The 19,929-nt window shown below is 39.1% G+C and overlaps 1 protein-coding gene across 1 annotated transcript in view; it reads right to left on the minus strand.

Moving 5' to 3' along the window:
* Window positions 1–879: 879 nt before the first annotated feature.
* The window catches only part of LOC308408232 (Fc receptor-like protein 4), a gene marked incomplete at both ends in the record, with an annotated part of 207,681 nt that continues 188,631 nt past the window's right edge, over window positions 880–19,929 (minus strand). The window contains 3 exons of the mRNA XM_080900403.1: window positions 880–923; window positions 1,066–1,344; window positions 1,456–1,722. Coding sequence (XP_080756529.1) covers window positions 880–923; window positions 1,066–1,344; window positions 1,456–1,722 — 590 coding nt within the window. The remainder of the gene's footprint in view (window positions 924–1,065; window positions 1,345–1,455; window positions 1,723–19,929) is intronic.

Consider the following 19,929-nt stretch of genomic DNA (forward strand, 5'->3'; position numbering starts at 1 on the left):
GCAATGGCCCAAACTGTTAACACTGATGTCATCGCCTCTCACACACTCATTCCTCTAATACATAGCTGTAATGCCTTTTACATAGTTTCATTTTGATGCTTTTTTCATTTACAGACTGCAACAGTTTACTTTGGCTAGACAACTTCGTCCTGCATCATGAGAAGAAATCAACACTTGCCTTCCTGTAAGAGGAAAAGAAAATCCTGCTCATCTCGCTGTAACTTCCTGCAGATCACATTACACTTTTTTTTACCTTAGTATCAACATTTACACAAGACACACAAACACACGCTCGTTCAGCTGTCTTAGTGAGGACCTTCATTGACATAATGTTTGCCCTAACCCCTTACCCTAACCATAACCATTAAAAATGAATGCCTAACCTTGATCCTTAGCCTAAACCTAACCATAACCTAATTGTAACCCTGACACTAAAACCACATTTTCAGCCTTCAGGTGTGTGTCCTCACAAATGACTGTTGGTCCTCACATGTATAGTAGGATGCAGATTTCGGTCCTCACAATGATAGATAGACAGGAACAGACACACACACTCATTGTCATATCTTAGTGAGGACATCTAATTGAAAAATTGAAGGCCTAATCCTGAACCTTAGCCTAAACCTAACCATAACCTAATTGTAACCCTGACACTAAAACCACATTTTGAGTCTTAGAAATACCTTCAAACTTGCAGGGACGAGCATTTTGTCCCCACAATGGACTCTTGGTCCCCACAAATATAGTAGCATGCCAATTTTTTGTCTTTACAAAGATGTCTAAACATGTATACACACACATGCACACACACAAACCAAATCTGCCTCCCTACTTACAAAAAACTTTTTTTTTTTATCATTATTTATATCATTATTGTACTCAGGTTATGGAGCAGCAGGTCAGCATTGCTGTCCCTATACCAGCTGAAAGTTCAGGAGACAAAGTGGTGACAAACTGCCAACAATGAGCTACTATCAGCTGTAGCTCTTTGTAACAATGTAACAATGTAACATCCTTTGTAGACCATTGAATTCATCCTGGGCTCACACAACAAACATGACTTACTTGATGCTGACAATGTGAAGGCTTCACTCCACTCTGTTGAAGAATATGAGTCATCTCTGCGTCGACTCTTACACATGTAGTCTCCACTGCTGGACTCAGAAACTCTGAATGTCACATCATTATTGTGTGTCCACTGTGTGGGTGTCCTGGGTCCTCTCCATTTATATTCCCACTCGGTGGTTTCACCTCCTTCCTGCACCTCACATGTCAGAGTGATCGTCTCACCTCTGAATATCTGAGGCCAGTTGGGTTGTTGTTTTACAACAACTTTATTGGAAACTGTTCAAACATATTAACAGTTAAGATAAAAAATAGAAACATGAAATCAACAGAGGAACCTTAGCATCATTTGATAATCATGAGTGAATGTATATTTCATACTAAACTCACAGGTTTTCTCAATGGTGACATCATCACTTCTATCAGTGTAGTAAGCTGGGTTTCCTCTTGTTCCTCTGCAGCTGTAGATTCCTCCTTGAGATACTCTGATATCTCTGTTTTGTTGATCTCTGATTTGAAGTTCAGAGATTCTTTGGGTTCGTCTGAACCACTCATATTTCCATCCATCAGAGCTCTGCACAGAGCAGGTCAGTGTCACACTGCCCCCTACTGGTATGATTGTTGTTCCTGCTGTCAGTGTGGCCCTGGGTTTATCTGCTGTTATAAAAATTAAAGAAAAACAGATCCATACATTAAAAAAAAAGAAGCATGTGTTAATGTCATAAAACAGATAAGAGATAAGATAGAACTTTATTAATCCCTCGGGTGGGTTCCTCTGGGAAATTCGACTAAAACCTGCTACTTGCAGGAAAATCTTCAAAATTCTTCTTCATCATATTTTCTGCTCTTTGATTTTTTGCTGTCTTTCTCAACATGGTAACAGAGGCAGGGTGTATATCTCTAAATAAACAGAATATAACTGTTTTTCCATTGTCCTGCCTGACGAAGTGGACATAAAGGACCGGATTGGTTATAATGTAAGCACAATAACACAGAGTTATAAAGATACTTGAAAAACAACCACTTTTTGGCACAACACTGGGATTTGCATATTATTTTGTCACTATTTATCACTGTAAATAAACTCACTGTCTTTATTTGGAAGAGTTTGGGTCTGCTCATTACCTCTGATGTGACAACATTTAAATGTACAGGATCATAAATTTATGCTGTTGGTCACTGAGGACTTACCTAATACAGTTATAGAGACAGTATTACTGTTCTTTGTATAACTGTTGCTCGTCCTGTGACCAGAGCACTGATATTCACCACTGTGACCTGTAATTGTACATTTTAATCTGTGGTTTTTGTAATCACTGTAGCGGATAAATTCTTGACCATCCTTCTTGATTATATATTTCCAGTCAGTGTCTTTTCCTTCATTCATGTCACATTTGAAGACAATGAACTCCCCAATGAAAAAACTGGACCAGTTGGGTTCAATCGTTAGCACAGCATCTAGAATCCAACACAACCACATCGTTAACAATCTGAAACATTGAAACATTTTATTTAGTCAAGAAGCAACAACATGTTCATAAAAAATATAAATGTGTTGCAAAAATGAGCAAAACCAGAAAGTGCTTAAAACTGATGCAGTAGGCTAAGATGAATCTTTACTAAATGAATAAAAAGAAGTAAAAAAAAAAAAGTGAAAACTGTTCAGTCACCTTGAGTGTGTCCAGTGCAGAGGAGTGTACAGAGCACTACAATAAAGACAGAGACTTCAGACATTATCAAACTAAACAAACCTTTCTTAGATAAACTAAACCAGCTCCACTCTGATCTAAGTCAGTCCACTAAAATCTAATCCAGTCTACAAACAAACATGTTGGTAACAAACATGAGTCCTCTGATCACATGACCTGAAATGGTACAAACGACTGATGCTCTGTTCTTCTTACTAAAACATGTTTATGGATCAGTATGAATCAAACAATAGGAGTCAGTGATGTACTCACAGAATAGGCCCAGCTCACAGAGCAAAGTGGCTCCCATCCTCACATCCAGCAGTGACACGTCTGAAAACTTCTACAACTTTCTGTAAAGACAGCGAGTGAAGCAGCAGCATAGCAGATACCAAAGAGCTGTGAAGACCACAAACACTTTTTATAAGTTTTTGCTTCCTTCCTTTTACACAGACAAAGCAAGAAGATCTGACCACAACATACTGTCACATGTTTATTGTCTCCTGCTGCTGCAGAGACATGTTAGGCAGATTTTTTATGAGGAGATCACAAGTTAAAGTTAAATGTGAAGTCCTTTATTTTACACCCAGAAACACAACAAGAACAGAGCTCTGGCTGCACCTTCACATAACATAACATACTCCCTCTTGCCTCAAATACCGGGAACATTTTGGTTCTACAAGTTAATTGTTTATTTCATAATTACTTTGTGTAGTATGAATGATCATACGGGAGGTTTTTATCAGTAGGAAAAAGTGTAAAACCTGTGAAAATATAAATAAAAGTCCAAAAACTTTTTCTACTTGCTTGTTTGTGGTGAGCAGCAGATCAAATTGAGTAAGAATTATAAATGGCTTCATGCCACATTCAGGCCAGTGACTCATTTATGCACGCAGACACGAGCAATATCTCTGTGTTACATGCACACATTTCTGCATCTCTGCCATTTAAAGACACTTTGTACATAGTTTATTTTATGTAATATTCAATACTGAACTGTACATTTAGTCTTTTTCAAGAAGAAATTTTTCATTCAGTGTTTTCATAAAAGCCTTGTTTTTATGCATTCACTGCTAATAGGGAGAACGTATGAGGTTTAAAGCCTGGAAAAGTTTGAAACCTTTTATTCTCCACAATGGAAAATGGCTAAAAAATAAAAATGCGTATCACATTATCCATCTCCTAATTTTATAAATCCTGCATTCAGCTTTGCAGTCTCCAACATCAGTGAAATGTAGTCAGATGCTGCTCATTTTATGTGTTCACTTGTTACTTTTTCTGACACGCTTGCATTTAAATGCGGCTCCCCGTCTCTCTGCATACCTGGCCTGTACCACCGTCTTCAGAACGTCTGCCCTTCTTTCACATAATGGTGTGATCTCAGTCTTTGCATGTGATTGGCCGATTGTGTGCCCATAAAAATGAAGTTCCACCTCTTCCTGTATGTATCCGGTTGTTCAGTCTGACGTCACTAGCCATGTCTGGGCCTAAACTCCGCTGCAGGTCCATATATCAAACGATCACTATGGGCATTACTGAGAGTTGAAAAACTGTCTAAAGTCTTTCATCTTTAATAAAATGATCAGCGTTCTGCTCTACCAGGTGTAACAATTGAGTTTAACATCCAGGCATCCATGAAAACGGAATTTATGACATTTAACGGAGTTAGAAGTTAGCAGGAAGTTAGCTCGCTAGCTTCTATCTAAATACAATATAGCATGTCCTGACTGCGGGGTTTTGGAAACAAATTAAAACGTACAGCTCTGCTATCACTTCCAGCATAAATGAAGACAGAAAACTAAACAGCAGTGACGTTTGTAGGGTTACTGAAGTTGGGCTAGCTGGTATATAATGATGTGCTACGTGACCGCTAGCGACACAGCTATGTTAGCATAATATAAACAAGCTAACTTTTTTTCCACTCAATAAAAGTTAACGTGAGTGTTCTGGGTGGTCAGGAACAAATGTAATCGCATGGCAGGATGCTGTAAAAGGACCAAACTTCAGCCAGGAGAACAACTGAGATAATCCATCCACAATACGAGGTTAGTCATTCATATACTGCTGCATGGGCTGGGCTTAGGGTTGCCAACTCCCTGAAAAATAAATAAGGGACACCTCGTGGCCAGGGCCGGGCGACCCAGTTGTCTTCACCCTTCCCAGTGTGGTGAATTTTCTAGCTCTTTTTTTGTGTGTGAAATTATTTTTTTAACCATTTGACTTGAAGTTGATTTAAGCAGATGCATATTCTATTCTTTGTGATATGAACACATGTGAAACAAATGATCATTTAGCCATTTATTTTTAGCTCAAAATGACAACATTAACACAGTAAAACAGGTCTCTTTCTTAAACAGAAGCCTGTCATGCTTAACTTTTGAGAATATAAGTAAATCTTTCTTTAAAAGAACTCTGTCCTGCTTAACTTAAAATAATAGAAAACAATAGAAAGAAAAATATTCTTGTAACAGTGCACATTTAGTGCATTTAGTACAATTCTAATAGTAATCAGCTGCTCCTGTTTGTAAACCCACTTGTTCCCATGATTACGCATCATAGCTCATCATCATTATTCATCTATGTATTACTTTTATGTATTAGTCATCTATTTGTTGTAATCATCTATCCTTGCAGTTGTTTATTACACAAAATAAGTTATATTATCACACTTCTGGCCACATAGCGCTGATATTCACTGCACATGCCCATATTAACTTTTTCCAGCCAGGTGTTTTCCTTTTCCCATTCTTCCCTTTCTCTGAGGGAAACAAACATTGCTGCTCTAATGCTGGGCTCACACTGTGCGGTTTTAGGCCCATTTTGAGCCGATTTTTGAGTGATCGGACCGATTTTGGCCTTCATCGTGCGTCGTGTAGTGTACGTGGGGTAACGAGAAGCGATTAACACCTCACGACCAGCTCCCGATCATCAATCGCTCGTGATGGTGTCACCACAGGCGCTCACACTGCTCACGCGCAAACACGTAAACGTCGGTGAAAAAGACGGAGCAGCACGGCTGTGCAGCGTGTGATCTGGACACAAGCGATGGAGGCACAACTTGTAGAACTTTGGAAAGCTCATCCGAGCCTTTTCCATGTGGCATCACAAAATTATCACGACCACAACAACCGTGAAAATAGTTGGATTTACACTGCTGCTCAATCACAGCTGCCTGATCAATGTTTTTCATTAGCAATTTAACAAAGTTGATGGTGGTGGTGTGTCTGTGTGAGTGAAAGACAGAGAGCGAGAGAGAGCGCGACAGATTTTCTGTTATAACCTTCATTTTATGTTGGCACAGTGTGAGCACTCAGGTCGCATCAGAGCTACGTGACCTACGAACTTCTAACCCCTGCAAGTCAATCGTGCAGTTTGAGCAGGAGCTGAATAACGTGACTGAAAAAATCGCACAGTGTCTGCCCAGCTTTAGGTGTACTGACGTCCGAGACTTGCACCGCAGTGTCGGCGTTTGTTTCCCTGTTGGCCATGCTTGTTGTTGTGGTCATCTGTTGTCTTCCGGTATTTTCTCCGCAAGCGACCATTCCTCGACCAATGAGATGAGCGGTAATCTGAATTGTCATACTCGAATTGTCATAAGTGTGCTGTCAGCTCATTGGTCACAAAGCAGGAGAGGGGCTGGGAATTATGTTTTCAAACAAAGCGTTAATTCCATAAAAATTTATAGACTACTTTTGATTCTCACTGTATTACGGAACAAAGTGCGTCCCTTATTAGCTCAATACAGGACATGTACTTTTGTTTCGAAATACGGGACGATTCCGTATTTTAAGGAACGGTTGGCAACCCTAGCTGGGCTGTAGTTACATCCTAAGGTTTTAAAAACTGAGCTTAAATAAATGATTAGTGGTAATAAAAGCAGAGGGAGGTCAACAGGGATCACTGACTGTTTTAGGAGCTTTTTGAGATCAAATAGAAGAAAATACATAACATTAAACATGTTAACAACACAAAAGCCATATTAAACGCAGACTACTTTAGACCCGGAAGTAGGATTCGTCGCGTCATCACTGAACAACCGGATTCTCTGCAGGACTGAAGACTCAGCTCCCACACACCGACGGGCCAGACACATGAAGCCACTGTGGATGACTGTATTTTTTTGGTATAGACTAGAACATCTTACCAGAGTTATGGGAAAGGTTTTATCATGGCTGAGATTCTACCTGTCCGGGTGATCTCAGACTGTTAGTTTTAAAAATGATCTCTCTCAGACCTGTGCTGTGAGGCAAGGGGGGATAAATACAACAGAAAAACACTGGATAAGAAGGTTCAACATTCAGAGAGTTATTTTATTGTAGACAGAACACATGCCTCCATAAACACAGATTAGGAGAGATGGCTATCTTATAACAATATGGTGACCAAATGAAAACATGAGAGTCACTACAAAGTAATGGAGCAGTCTGGTTGCAGCTATAAATATGTTTGGGGTTTTTTCTACTGACTGAAAGAAGCAGAAAAAAATTTTCTTCACACAATTGTTTTTTAAAAATTTAAAGTCTTCTCAAAATAAAGTACTTAGATGCCATGTCCAAAGCACTGTAATGCAAAGTTTTCAAAGCTTGAAAGTGATTTGCATCTATTATTAGCACTTTGATTTTGAGTTCATATTATTACAATATTTAATGTTATATTGCATAGGTTCTTCTTCCCACCCATAGTTACAATATTATGACCAAAAACCTTAGGGGGAAAATGAGGACAAGATCTACTGTTTTAATTACACTCTTAAAGTAAGTAAAAGTTTAATTTACTTAATAACTTAGGTTAGAATATACATCAGCTGTTATGAACTACACAAGTATAGGGTAAATAAATTTGCTGGGGAACGCAACAATCTTTAAATAATCTGTTTCCATCCATCAGCTCTACAAACCACTATAACCACTAATGTTGCAGTAAAACGACATTGGCACTTCTGCACTCAGCATCCTGTAAAGAGAGGAAAAAAACCTTTTCACTGATTGTTTGTTTGTTCTTTTACTAAATTACTTTGCACAAAATGATTGGTATGTTTTGAATTAAGGTTAGCATGATAGATGCTCCCTGTACGGAGGCCTCTCGTACCCGTGTTCTCAGTGGTCTTCAACTGAGGTTGAAATACACGTTTATATTTAAGTTGGATATCAGTCACCCCTTGATCTCTCAGGATTGTTTCCAACTAAAAGAAAAATACAATCAAAGAAAAGAATTGTTTGACATACTCTCCAGATTTAGCACACAGCTTCATACCTCTCTGTGTAACATTAAGATAACTATAATAATTAAACCATTTTTAAATCAGTTCCAGTTTGGATTCAGGAGACAGACACTATCTCTACTTTTAAGATTAAGCTTAAAACTTTCCTTTTTGCTAAAGCATATAGTTAGGGCTGGACCAGGTGACCCTGAATCCTCCCTTAGTTATGCTGCAATAGACATAGGCTGCCGGGGGATTCCCATGATGCATTGAGTTTTTCCTTTCCAGTCACCTTTCTCACTCACTATGTTTTAACAGACCTCTCTGCATTGAATCATATCTGTTATTAATCTCTGTCTCTCTTCCACAGCATGTCTTTTATCCTGTCTTCCTTCTCTCACCCCAACCGGTCGCAGCAGATGGCCCCGCCCCTCCCTGAGCCTGGTTCTGCCGGAGGTTTCTTCCTGTTTTTCCTTCCCACTGTCGCCAAAGTGCTTGCTCATAGGGGGTCATATGATTGTTGGGTTTTTCTCTGTACCTATGAAGCGCCTTGAGGCGACTTTTGTTGTGATTTGGTGCTATATAAATAAAATTGAATTGAATTGAATTGAATCATCAGTTGGACTTTGAGGAGATACTTAAGTGTTGAATTTAAATATTTTTATTTAGTTTCTATTACTTTCAAAAACAAATGCACACAGACCATAATGTATTATGTATAAAAATAGAATTGACAGTCTTGCTAGACCTCAGGGATGAGTTCATGATGTCATAAATAACAAAGTGTTTCAGGTGTGCTTCACTGAAAATATTACTCTTTTTATATTTTTGACTCTACTCAAGACTTTTTGCATACTGGTATTATTTTTTTCTGTAGGTAGTTTTTGGTTGATGTTCTGTTTACTGTAATTTTATGAACTCTTGCAGTATAACCAGTTTCCCCTGGTGGACCCTTGAAGCTATGTTTGTACCTTCTGTAGGAATAGGCTGGAAGTAGTAGAGTCAGTGAGATCCACATCAGACTGCACCTTCATCTTTATGACCATCTTCTTTAGCTTGAGACCTGCAGAATACAAACACAGAAATATAATCTCAGCCATTATTTAGACTGTCTTGATGAATGCTCTTACATCCAGGAAAGGAAGAAGAAAGTTGTTTTGGTTCATCTGAGCGTTGTGTTGATTGCGATCCTTATTATGAATATTATTATTTTTCTATCCGAGTTTTGACATCACACTTTTTCCAAGAAATGACTTATTACTTGTGTATTTCAGGAACTTACCTCCTTGACACATGAATGTTGCTTTCTGGTTACAGTCAGCTGGTATCCAGCGTCCCTGCTGTGATGCTTCCACAGAAACACAGTTTCCACTATAACTTCCGCCTCTTTTCCAGTACCTGAAGGAGGTCTTTGTTCCATCTGACCAGTACCAGGAATCTTTAAACAGACCGAACCACACTGCGTTTGTAACTGCAGCAATCGCTAAATTTTCCTGTGCTGTATGCACACATGCCAGATCAGTGTGCTTCTGCCTGCACAGATCTTGACTGTTTGGCCAGGTTTGTCCCTGTGTGTAAACCACATACTTCTTGCTGCCATCCTGCTGAACTAAAAACATACAAGGAGAGAGGAATAAAAGGAAGTTAGACATCTTTTTTCTTCCAAGAAAAGTAGAAATCAGGTAAGATTTTTAGAGCCAGATTAACATTTAGGAGGGCCATAGTGTGGCTAGTGACAAAAAACTAATATAAAAAAAAATGCCTTAAACCATTGTTATTGTTATTGATTCATATATGTGCACACATTTAAAAGAATCACACCTGGGCTGTCATTTTGTGTGCTACCCAGCTAATGATTTTTCTTTCTTTGTTTTAGATATAAGAAATATAAATTTATATTTATCTTCACCATTAAATAATTCATATCAAAATCCTGAAGGTTTTATTTCAACTTAATCACTGTATGTAATTGCATCAGTTTACATTTGCTTTAAAGATCACTGTGTCATTTACTCACTTTCATAACACACATAAGCCATGGCAAATCCACATGGCGCGTCATTCCAGAGGCCGTTATCATTCATCTGTCCACATGCCTCAACCCCTCCAGAGTTGTTTGGTTCACCAGGGCTCCACTGGGTGAAGCTCGTTACACCGCTGCCATCAGACCAAAGCCACCTGTTGGTCTGTCCATTGTAAAGTCCAATCCATGACGATGTCACGTCCAGTGTGTTGATCAGCTGGTTTTCATCATCCATGTTATTTATGGTTGCTAAGTCGGTGTACTTTAATCTGCAGAAGCTCTGAGCCTCATACCAGGTCAGGGATTTATTGATGAAGTGATACTGCTGAAGCACTTAAAAAAACCAGCAGATTAGCCTTTCTTTCTTCAATTAAAAACAGACAAACTGCATCACCAAAGAGCATCAACTTTCTCATGCATAAATACACATCTGATTACTCAAGTTAAACCTACCAACCAAAAATATATTTTGTTTCCCATCTCATAACTGTTTTATTCTAAAATACTTTTTTATTCAGTGAGTTTGTTCCAATGAATTATCTGTCTCGTGAAATCAAGAAACATGAAATAAGGAATTTAAGAAACAAGCTGGTTTTAAGAGATGAAAAACGTCTGCAACTTTAAAATATTAATTGGTTGGTAAATCTGATAAACACGTCAAGGTCTCAGGAATATTCAGTCAGAAACAGATCTGCAATAAATGCTGGCCAAGAATTCAGTTCAGATATGGCTCGAAACCCAACAGTGTCCTCTTGGCTTGAAAAACAAAAACAAAACAAAAAACTGGAAATTATTAGATTAAGCTGATCTTTCTACTTTTGTCTACTTTTAGTTTTCCCTTTAAGTATGACAATGCACTGTCATTACAATCACCAAAAAATCTCCTCCATTTTAGTAAAATCCAGCTGGGTTTATCATTGCTCAAAAAAATATAAAAATGTATTTGAAAAAACTAACAGGCAGACTCTCCTCTCCAGCACCCTGGCATAGACTTTCCCAGAGAGGCTGAGGAGTGTGATTCCCCTGTAGTTGGAACACACCCTCCGGTCCCCTTTCTTAAAGCAAACCACGACTATTATGACAAGTTACTCTATATATGTTACAAATTATGTCCCCTACATAAAAACATACTTGAGAATAACTACAATTTCTTTGTTATTCATTAAATGTTTGTTGTTTAAAACTATTTTGGAGCCATGGGAGAGGCCATGTTTTTTCGCACACAACGTATTCTGGGACGATGACGTGTATTGGTTGTCGGCTGTATAGGTGCTCTCATTCAGCTAACCTGTTTTGTTTTTTATAGTGTAGCAACCGTATTAATTAACTTGCCTATTAGTGACCTGGTGACGACTTGGTAGACCCGCACTATCCGGTATTTGAGTCTGACATTATTAGCCATGCCTGGGCCCAAACTCTGCTGCAAAAGTCAAATGATCGCTGCAGCATTGCTGACAGTTCTAAAACTGTCTAAAATTGTTAATTTGTAATAAACTGGTCAGTGTGGCTGCTCTGCCAGGTGTAACAATTAAGTTTGATTGTTAATTAAGTGTAACATCCAGGCATCCATGAGTTAGAAGTTAGCAGGGAGTTAGCTCGCTAGCTTCCATCTAAATATAAAATACCATGCTCTGACTGAGAGATTTATTAAACAAATTAAAATGTACAGCTCTGCTATCACTTCCAACATAAATGATGGCAGGAAAGTAAAAAGCAGCGACGTTTGTAGGGTTACTGAAGTTGGGAAAGCTGGTATATAATGATGTGCTACGTGATCGCTAGCGCGACAAGCTATTGTGTAGTTACATCGTAAGGGTTTAAAAACTGAGCTTTAAAATGATTAGCAGTAATAAAAACTGTGAGAAGCCGACAGTGATCACTGACTGTTTTTAGGGGCTTGTTGAGATTAAATCGAACAAGATACAAAGCATTAAAATATGTTGAAAACACAACACTCTTATTAAATGAGAATACTTAGGGCCCTGAAACAGGATTCATCACGTTATCACTTAAAGACTGGATACTGGTCATGGAGGCTAACAAGGGCTGCCCAAAGAACATCTGGATTAAGACATACGGCTTCAAAAAGTTTTGGTGCTTTACAACAAACCTTCTCAGTCGCCGTTGTCATTGGCAAGCAGTAGCCGCATAGACACCAGTAATTTTCCCTCACTCTCTCGTCCTCGTGTGACGGATTGTTTTCATCTTCATCTAAACTAAGTGCAGTTGACTATTTTCATTCTCTCTCTCGGGTTGCTCTGGTTCCAACTGGAAAGGTTACCCAGAGTGCATTGAGAAGTAAATAACAACGATTTACCTACTGGTAAATCGGTTTTATGTAAAATATGCTTAAAAGGAAAACATTTGGTGTATTTTAATACCACATATGTGTTATTGAAAGCACAGTACATATTTTAGCGCAAGAATGTCTTAATAGCTGGGCTTCCCTTTAAAGATGGGAACCACCAACCCGGTCTGCCAATCAAGGGGTACTGCCCCTGATTTCCACGCAACACTGTAGAGGAGTGTCAACCAAGACAGCCCTACAACATCTAGAGCATTAAGGAACTTGGGGCGGAACTCATCCACCCCAGGGGCTCTGCAACCAAGAAGTTGCTTAACTACTTCAGTGACCTCGCCCCCAAAGATTGGTGGGTCATCCCCTTCATCCCCAGACTCTGCTTCCTCCACGGAAGATGTGTCAGTGGGATTAAGGAGGTCCTTGAAGTATTCCTTCCAGCGCCCGAAAATTTTCTCACTCAAAGTCAGCAGCACTCCACCTGCAAAATACACAGTGCAGGTAGAGCATCGCTTTCCCCTCCTGAGTTGCCTGACTATTTGCCAGAATCTCTTTGAGGCAGTACGAAAGTCTTTTTCCATGGCCTCTCCAAACTCCTCCCACACACGAGTGTGGAACAGGCCAGACTCGTTCCTGGTGGGTGCTCCGCCAGTGCCCCGCCAGTGCCCACTCCGGGTCAAGGACGAGTTCCTGTCCCAAGTGGAGGAGTTTAAGTACCTCTGGGTCTTGTTCACAAGTGATGGGAGAAGGGGGTGGGAGATCGACAGACGGATTGGTGCTGTGGCCGCCGTGATGCAGACACTGTACCAGTCTGTTGTGGTGAAGACAGGGCTGAGTGTAAAGATGAAACTCTCAATTTACCAGTCGATCTACGTCCCTACCCTCACCTATGGTCACAAGCTGTGAGTAGTGACCAAAAGAACAAGATCGCGGATGCAAGCAGTGGAAATGGGTTTCCTCCAAAGGGTGGCTTGCATCTCCCTTAGAGATAGGGTAAGAAGTTCGACCTTTCAGGAGGGGCCCAGAGTAGAGCCGCTGCTCCTTCACATCGAAAGGAGCCAGTTGAGGTGGTTCGGGCACTTGACAAGAAAGCCTCCTAGGCGCCTCCTGGATGAGGTGTTCCGGGCATGTCCCACAGGGAGGAGGCCCCGGGGCAGACCCAGGACACGCTGGAGAGATTATATCTCTCGGCTTGCTTGGGAACGCCTTGGTGTTCCCCCGGACAAGCTGGAGGAGGTGGTTGGGGACAGGGAGATCTGGGCTTCTCTGCTTGGGCTGCTGTCCCCACAACCCGGCCCCCGGACAAGCAGAAGAAAATGGATGGCTGGCTGGCTGGCTGGCTGGATGGATGGATGAAAAAACTAAACAAAACACTGACTGAGCTACTGCAGTGCATGCTTGTTTACCTGTTATATTGGACCCTGCTGAAAGCAGTGCAGGTCTGGTGGTGGTCATCAAATGCATTATGAAAATTCCTGCAAACCAAAGAAGAATGACTAGCACTCATCTACTGAATATTGCCATATTCAGTTGATGATATATCCAAACTGAATGTATAAATATATCATCTTTTTTGTTATTTTCTATGAAGTTACAGAAAGAGTAAAAAGAGTAACAATTGTTTTACACATGTATGATAATTAATTAATTTAAAACTGAACACATATCTTGACATATAGGCTTTGAATCACCTAACTAAATTCCTAAGTAATTCATTATTCAATGATGCAGGAGGTAGTAAACATGAATAATAAAAAGAATTGTTCATATCTAATGTATTGTAAAATGGAAAGTTACAAAAATCCTAACATTGACATAATAATTTACCATCCATTTTTTTTCTTCTTCTTTCTTCCCCATTTGTACAGGACGCCTAAATCTTTCTATAACAATTACACACAATAACTCTCCTTTGATGTCGATGACACCAATTAACTGAGCAAGCTTAACATTTCCTATAAATTGTTTTATACTGTTTTTTTATTTAGGCTTGCAAAAACCTTGGTGTTAGATTTGTTATAAATGCAGAGAATCATATCACATTTGGTCTCTTGGCATGTCTTTTTAATGGGGGGTGTTTAGAGTTCTCTAAATACCGTTTTCAAATCTTGGCTCGTGTGATTTGGCATTTATCAATAGTTGGTCCACGACCCTGTCAGGGACACTTCCAATAGGGCTTAAAATCTGGGACACTCCACCAATTCTTCTCAGAATGGTAGAAGCTTCTCAGATGATAGATGAAACATCGTCAAGAAACTTAAAGAAGTCCAGACTCTTTCCAAACTCCTTAGATTGCACTGTACTCTGTCATAACACAGTTAAACTCTATTATTCTTGTGGAGTTTCAATGACACTATGGGAATTGTATGTAAAATGATGCAAATGAGTCACTGGATGAAAAGATCTCTGTGACTGTGATAGCAATTGCTTCTTAAAACTCCGAAAAGATGAAGTTTGCAAAATTTCAGTGTTTATAGACCAAGCTCACTGTTTGTTTCAAAAGTTTGGTAGCGTATTGTATCACCAAGCTAAACTCTACCATTGTTATTGAGTTTCTATGATACTGTGGACTTGCATGTAAAGCAATACAAATGAGTCAATGAATATAAAAATCTCTGTGACCAGATGTCACCCACTGTTCCAACCCTGAAAAGATGTTTCTAGGTTTTGCAACATGTTTATAGACCCATATCATTGTTAGTTTCAAAAAGCTTTCAGTCATAATATTTTCACTAGTGATATTCGATGCAGTTTTTCAGCTTCTTTACCACGAAACCGTTTTTTTATTCTCAGTTAAAAAAAATAAAAAATAAAAAATTTATTTCATTTATGAAATCTTGTGTTTTTTTCCCCTCTTTAATGAGTTTATAAGACTAAATTTGCAACAAAATTTTTAAAAAGTTTGCTTTGATTTATTTCATAGTTAACTCTTTTTTATTTTCATCATTACTTCACAAAAAAGGTTTTTACTGTTTGGATTTACCTGCACAAATGAGAGTTTTATGACCCATGGTTCAGAAGAAGTAGTCTAGAAAAAAAAAAGCAAAACAGCAACTTAATACTCAGTTTTCTCAACTACAGCATACAACACCACATACACCATTTAGATATTTTGCTACCAGTACAGCAACAAGTACCAACAAGCAAAGAAAGTTAACGGTTGATCTATAAATAATTTATACTCAGAGATATACAAGTACCTGATGCGGTTCAATGACTTGATTTGCTTCTGAAACCTTCTGTGAATCTGAAGGTCTTTTGATTTACACACTATGCAAAGAAACTATGCAGACACTGAAACTTATTTGGTTATAGGTGTGCCAAAAGAGATTTAAAGAGCCAGTGACAGTCATTAGGCTAGTCTAACCGGAGCATCTGACATTAAGAAAATGAAGTAAGATTACATTTTAATATTTTGCTTTCTGCAATTATACATTAACACTACACTCGTGCAAAATCATTAAGTGATTCAGAAACAGTTAACATGACATTATAGCATTAAAGCCTGCACGTTGGTGTTACATGCTTATCCAATGTATACATGTCTAGCCCTTAAGGACCCACAGTGACACTGGTGTCACTGCCCCTTTACACTTAGAGAAAAACTATGTATAATGGTTTAACTTTGACTTTTAACTAATAAAGTCCCTAAGTGACGTCTACTGCACAAACTAGTTCAGTCATGTGACAAGTGAGGCACTCTGGGTGTTCAAGACACCATTTTCAAAGTCTTGGTCCACCTGGTTAGCTAATGAGACCACTATGCCAATTTTAAAAACTTTCTTTTCTGTTTGCAAAGGTAAGCTTTTACTCATTCAGCAATTCTAAACTTTAGATAAGATGTCATAGGTCATTTGTAACCTAGTTTGGTAATATTTCTGAAACATTTTGATCTAGAATCAGTTTGTTAAATATCGCTGTGACAAATATGTCACATCGGGCATTAAACTCTAAATTTTCTTTAAAAGAATGCTGTGACATATTTGTCACAAAAAGACAAAAACTGATCATTTGCTTAGTCAGTTTAGCTCATTCAGTTATTTTAAGTAAATGTATTCTTTGTTGTTAATTCTCAGTCATATTTAACTAAATTCAAGCATAACTAATTTATTAAATTACCTAAATTTGTGATGGAACTTTACTTTAGCTTTGTCGAGGCGTTTTTCAGTTACCCCCCATTTTTTTTGTCATTTTCACTGTTTGGTAGAATGGATAAAAAGAAAAAATATAGTGTTCAAGAGGCGCTAGAGTTTATCACTGCAGAGGAGAGTGAGCATGAGGGATGTGAAAGATTCTGGAGACCCTAATTACATCCCCCACAAAGACGTGGAGAGTGATGAATCAAGTGAATCCAGTGATTCAGACAGTTGTGATTCAAGTGATTTAGAGACAGAGCCACAGCCATATGGACACTGGGCAGCCCAAGGCAGCTATCAAAGGACAAAAATTATCCTAGAGAAAGAAAACGTTCGAAACCCCTGAGACCACATTCAAGGGACCCTGTGCCAAACCTCCAGATGAGATCCACACTCCACTGGAGTACTTCAAAAACTTTATCACAGATGATATGCTGCTGTTGTTAATGGAACAAACAAATTTATACAGTGTACAAAAATCCAACCATCTGAGAAATGTAAATACCACTGTTAAAGAACTAGAAATACTCACTGGTCTCTATCTGAGGATGGGTCTATGCCAAATGCCTGGAAATCGAGCATACTGGGAAAATGACACCAGGTGTCCTATGGTAGCAGATAACATGTCCCGCAACCGATTTCAAACCCTGTTGGGATCTCTACATTTCACTGACAATACAGATTTATTACACAGAGATGCAGAAGACAAGTGCTGGAAGATCCGTCCATGGTTTGAAATGTTTCGCAAACAATGCCTGGATATCGTCCCAGAGGAGTACAACTCTGTTGATGAGCAAATGGTACCCTTCAAGGGGACACACAGCCCAAGAAGGCAGTATGTGAAGGGAAAGCCCCACCCCTGGGGATTGAAAATCTGGGCCCAGTGCTCATCCTGTGGTATGCTCCATGATTTTGTTGTTTATCAAGGTGGTACTGGGAAGAAGACTTTAGTTGGGATTGGAGGAGATGTTGTGGTGAAGTTGTGTGAAACTCTGCCAGCTGAGCAAAACTACAAAGATTTGCTGATAACTTCTTCTCCTCAGCCCCACTTGTGCTCACACTTCTTCAGCGACAGATCTACCTTGTAGGAACACTTCGTGGAAATCGCTTAGCAGGTTGTCAGCTTGAAGATGAAAAAAATCTTGCCCAGAGAGGCAGAGGCTCTGTTGATGCCAGGGTGACTAAGGAGGAGAGCATGGTTATTGTGAAGTGGTATGACAACAAATCTGTTACCCTCATCTCATCCTATTGTGCAACTGAGCCTCAAGATACAGTCCGTCGCTGGAGCAAATCGGGCAAGGCATTTGTTGAGGTCAAAAGGCCACACATTGTGGAGTACAACACATTCATGGGGGGTATTGACCTGCTTGACGCCTGCATTGCAAGGTACAAGTACCACATGAAGTCACGGAGGTGGTATCTCTACCTGTTCTGGCAAACCATCATGCTCGGTGTTGTCAACACATGGTTGATTTACCATCGTGACTGCAAGCTACTTGGTGTCCAAAAGCCACTGAAAGAAAGAAGCTTCCAGGCAGAAGTTGCCACAAGCCTGATCCTTTGGAAATCACACAGGGAGCGCCCATCACAGAACAGAATTCTGTTTTTAAAAGCAAGAAAGTGTTTACAGAATTACTTTCTAAATATGGAACAAATGTACCTTGTATGCCCAATGTGACGCATATGTGACATTTCAGATCTGGGGCAGTGGGTGGAGCTATTACAAAAAAAAACTGTGTGTGTTATATATGATTCATTTGATATAACTTACAACCCCCGTAATTTTCATGAAAGTAGAAATAGGTCTGGGTTCTTAAGGGCTAGATGAGTCAGATAACACACACCAATTAGTTAAACTGCAGGAATGTCTGAAATATATAAAGACCTGGATGGCCACTAATTTTATGCTTCTAAATTCAGATAAAACTGAGGTTATTGTACTCAGCCCTGAGAATCTAGATATATGGTATCTAACCAGATTCTTTCTCTGGATGGTTTTACCTTGGCCTCCAGTAACACTGAGAGGAACCTTGGAGTCATTTTTGACCAGGATATGTCCTTCAATGCACATATTAAACAAATATATAAGACTGCTTTCTTTCCATTTGCACAATATCTCTAAAATTAGAAATATCCTGTCTCAGAGTGATGATGAAAAACCAGTTCATGCATTTTTACTTCTAGGCTGGACTACTGTAATTCGTTGTTATCAGGAAGTCCTAAAAACTCCCTGAAAAGCCTTCAGTTAACCCTCTGTGGTCGCCGGACGCGCCGGCACGTCAAAATCACATGACCAATTTAAGACGACACAGCTACAAGATACAGTGATTCAGAGTCTCCATTTCAACTTGGGTCGAAAGTGCGGACTTCAAACTACATACCAGTTTTTGAATTGTATCGATGGGCCACGTAAAACCAGAGTTATGATAAAAACTACACGTGATGTTTTTTTCTGAACAAAACAGTGGTGTTTACAGTGGGAAGAATGGTAAAAACTGCGTTTTCTACAGACATCGCTAGCAAACACTCTTCCTTTGCGAGTGAAAAAAGAAAAAGAAAAAACACCCCTTCCCTATAGAGATTGACAGACCACGTGGCTTTCGTACATTGCATGCCAGGAACTTGTGGCAAAACAATCCAAGTACCGCATCAAATGCAAGCATTTGCAGCACCGTAAAACGTTCATTCTCCGGTTCCAATACCTTCTTGCTTTTTCTTTGCCCCCCCAAAAAGGTATGTACAAAACGAAGGAGAACAATGCCGGTCCGTACAAAGACAGACTTGATGAAAAGTCAAAGAAAAGATACGAGGAAAAAATCAAAGGAGTGAAAGGGTCAGACCCTTACAAGCACACAGAGTGGACAAAATGCGTTAGCGTGCTGCTATTATTTTAAGAGTATTTACTAAACTATTTGAAATATAATATTTATGGAAAACCTAAATTTACTTTTAAATTTGATTTTTGTGTGAAATTAGTCACATTGTGCGCATTTTATAACATTTCAGAGGTTTTCCTGCTTCCCTTTATCTGATATCCAGGTAGTTTGTTTATGTCAAAACCTCACTGCAAACCAAATTTCCACCATTTGAAAGCGCTTAAGCACACATCAATATATAGGTCATAGTTATTACTGATACAATTATCAGGATGTGTAGGGAAAGAAAACGTCTCTGCTCTTTTCACTCACACATAAAGTCATTAGCTCTGAAAAGACTGTGAATACATAGATACGCTATCATAAGAGTTTTAAATTCTTATGAAAATTTTGAGGTGGCCAAAAATTAAAGCAGAAAATGTTGATTTACCTCCACAGATGGGTTTATGGTTCATGATTGTAAAATAGAGGAGAAAGTTCAAGTTAGCAGATTCAAATTATGTCTGTAACACAAATTGAACTTTACATTAACACAAGCACAGTTTGATTAAAAAACTAAACATAACGATTGTGTTACGTTTCGGTGTTGTCAGTGTTTTGTTTTTGCGTGACTGTCATGTGTTTCCTGTTTTATTTTGAAGG

This window comes from Rhamphochromis sp. 'chilingali' (genome assembly GCF_963969265.1).
Source record: "Rhamphochromis sp. 'chilingali' genome assembly, chromosome: 1".
NCBI lineage: Eukaryota > Metazoa > Chordata > Actinopteri > Cichliformes > Cichlidae > Rhamphochromis > Rhamphochromis sp. 'chilingali'.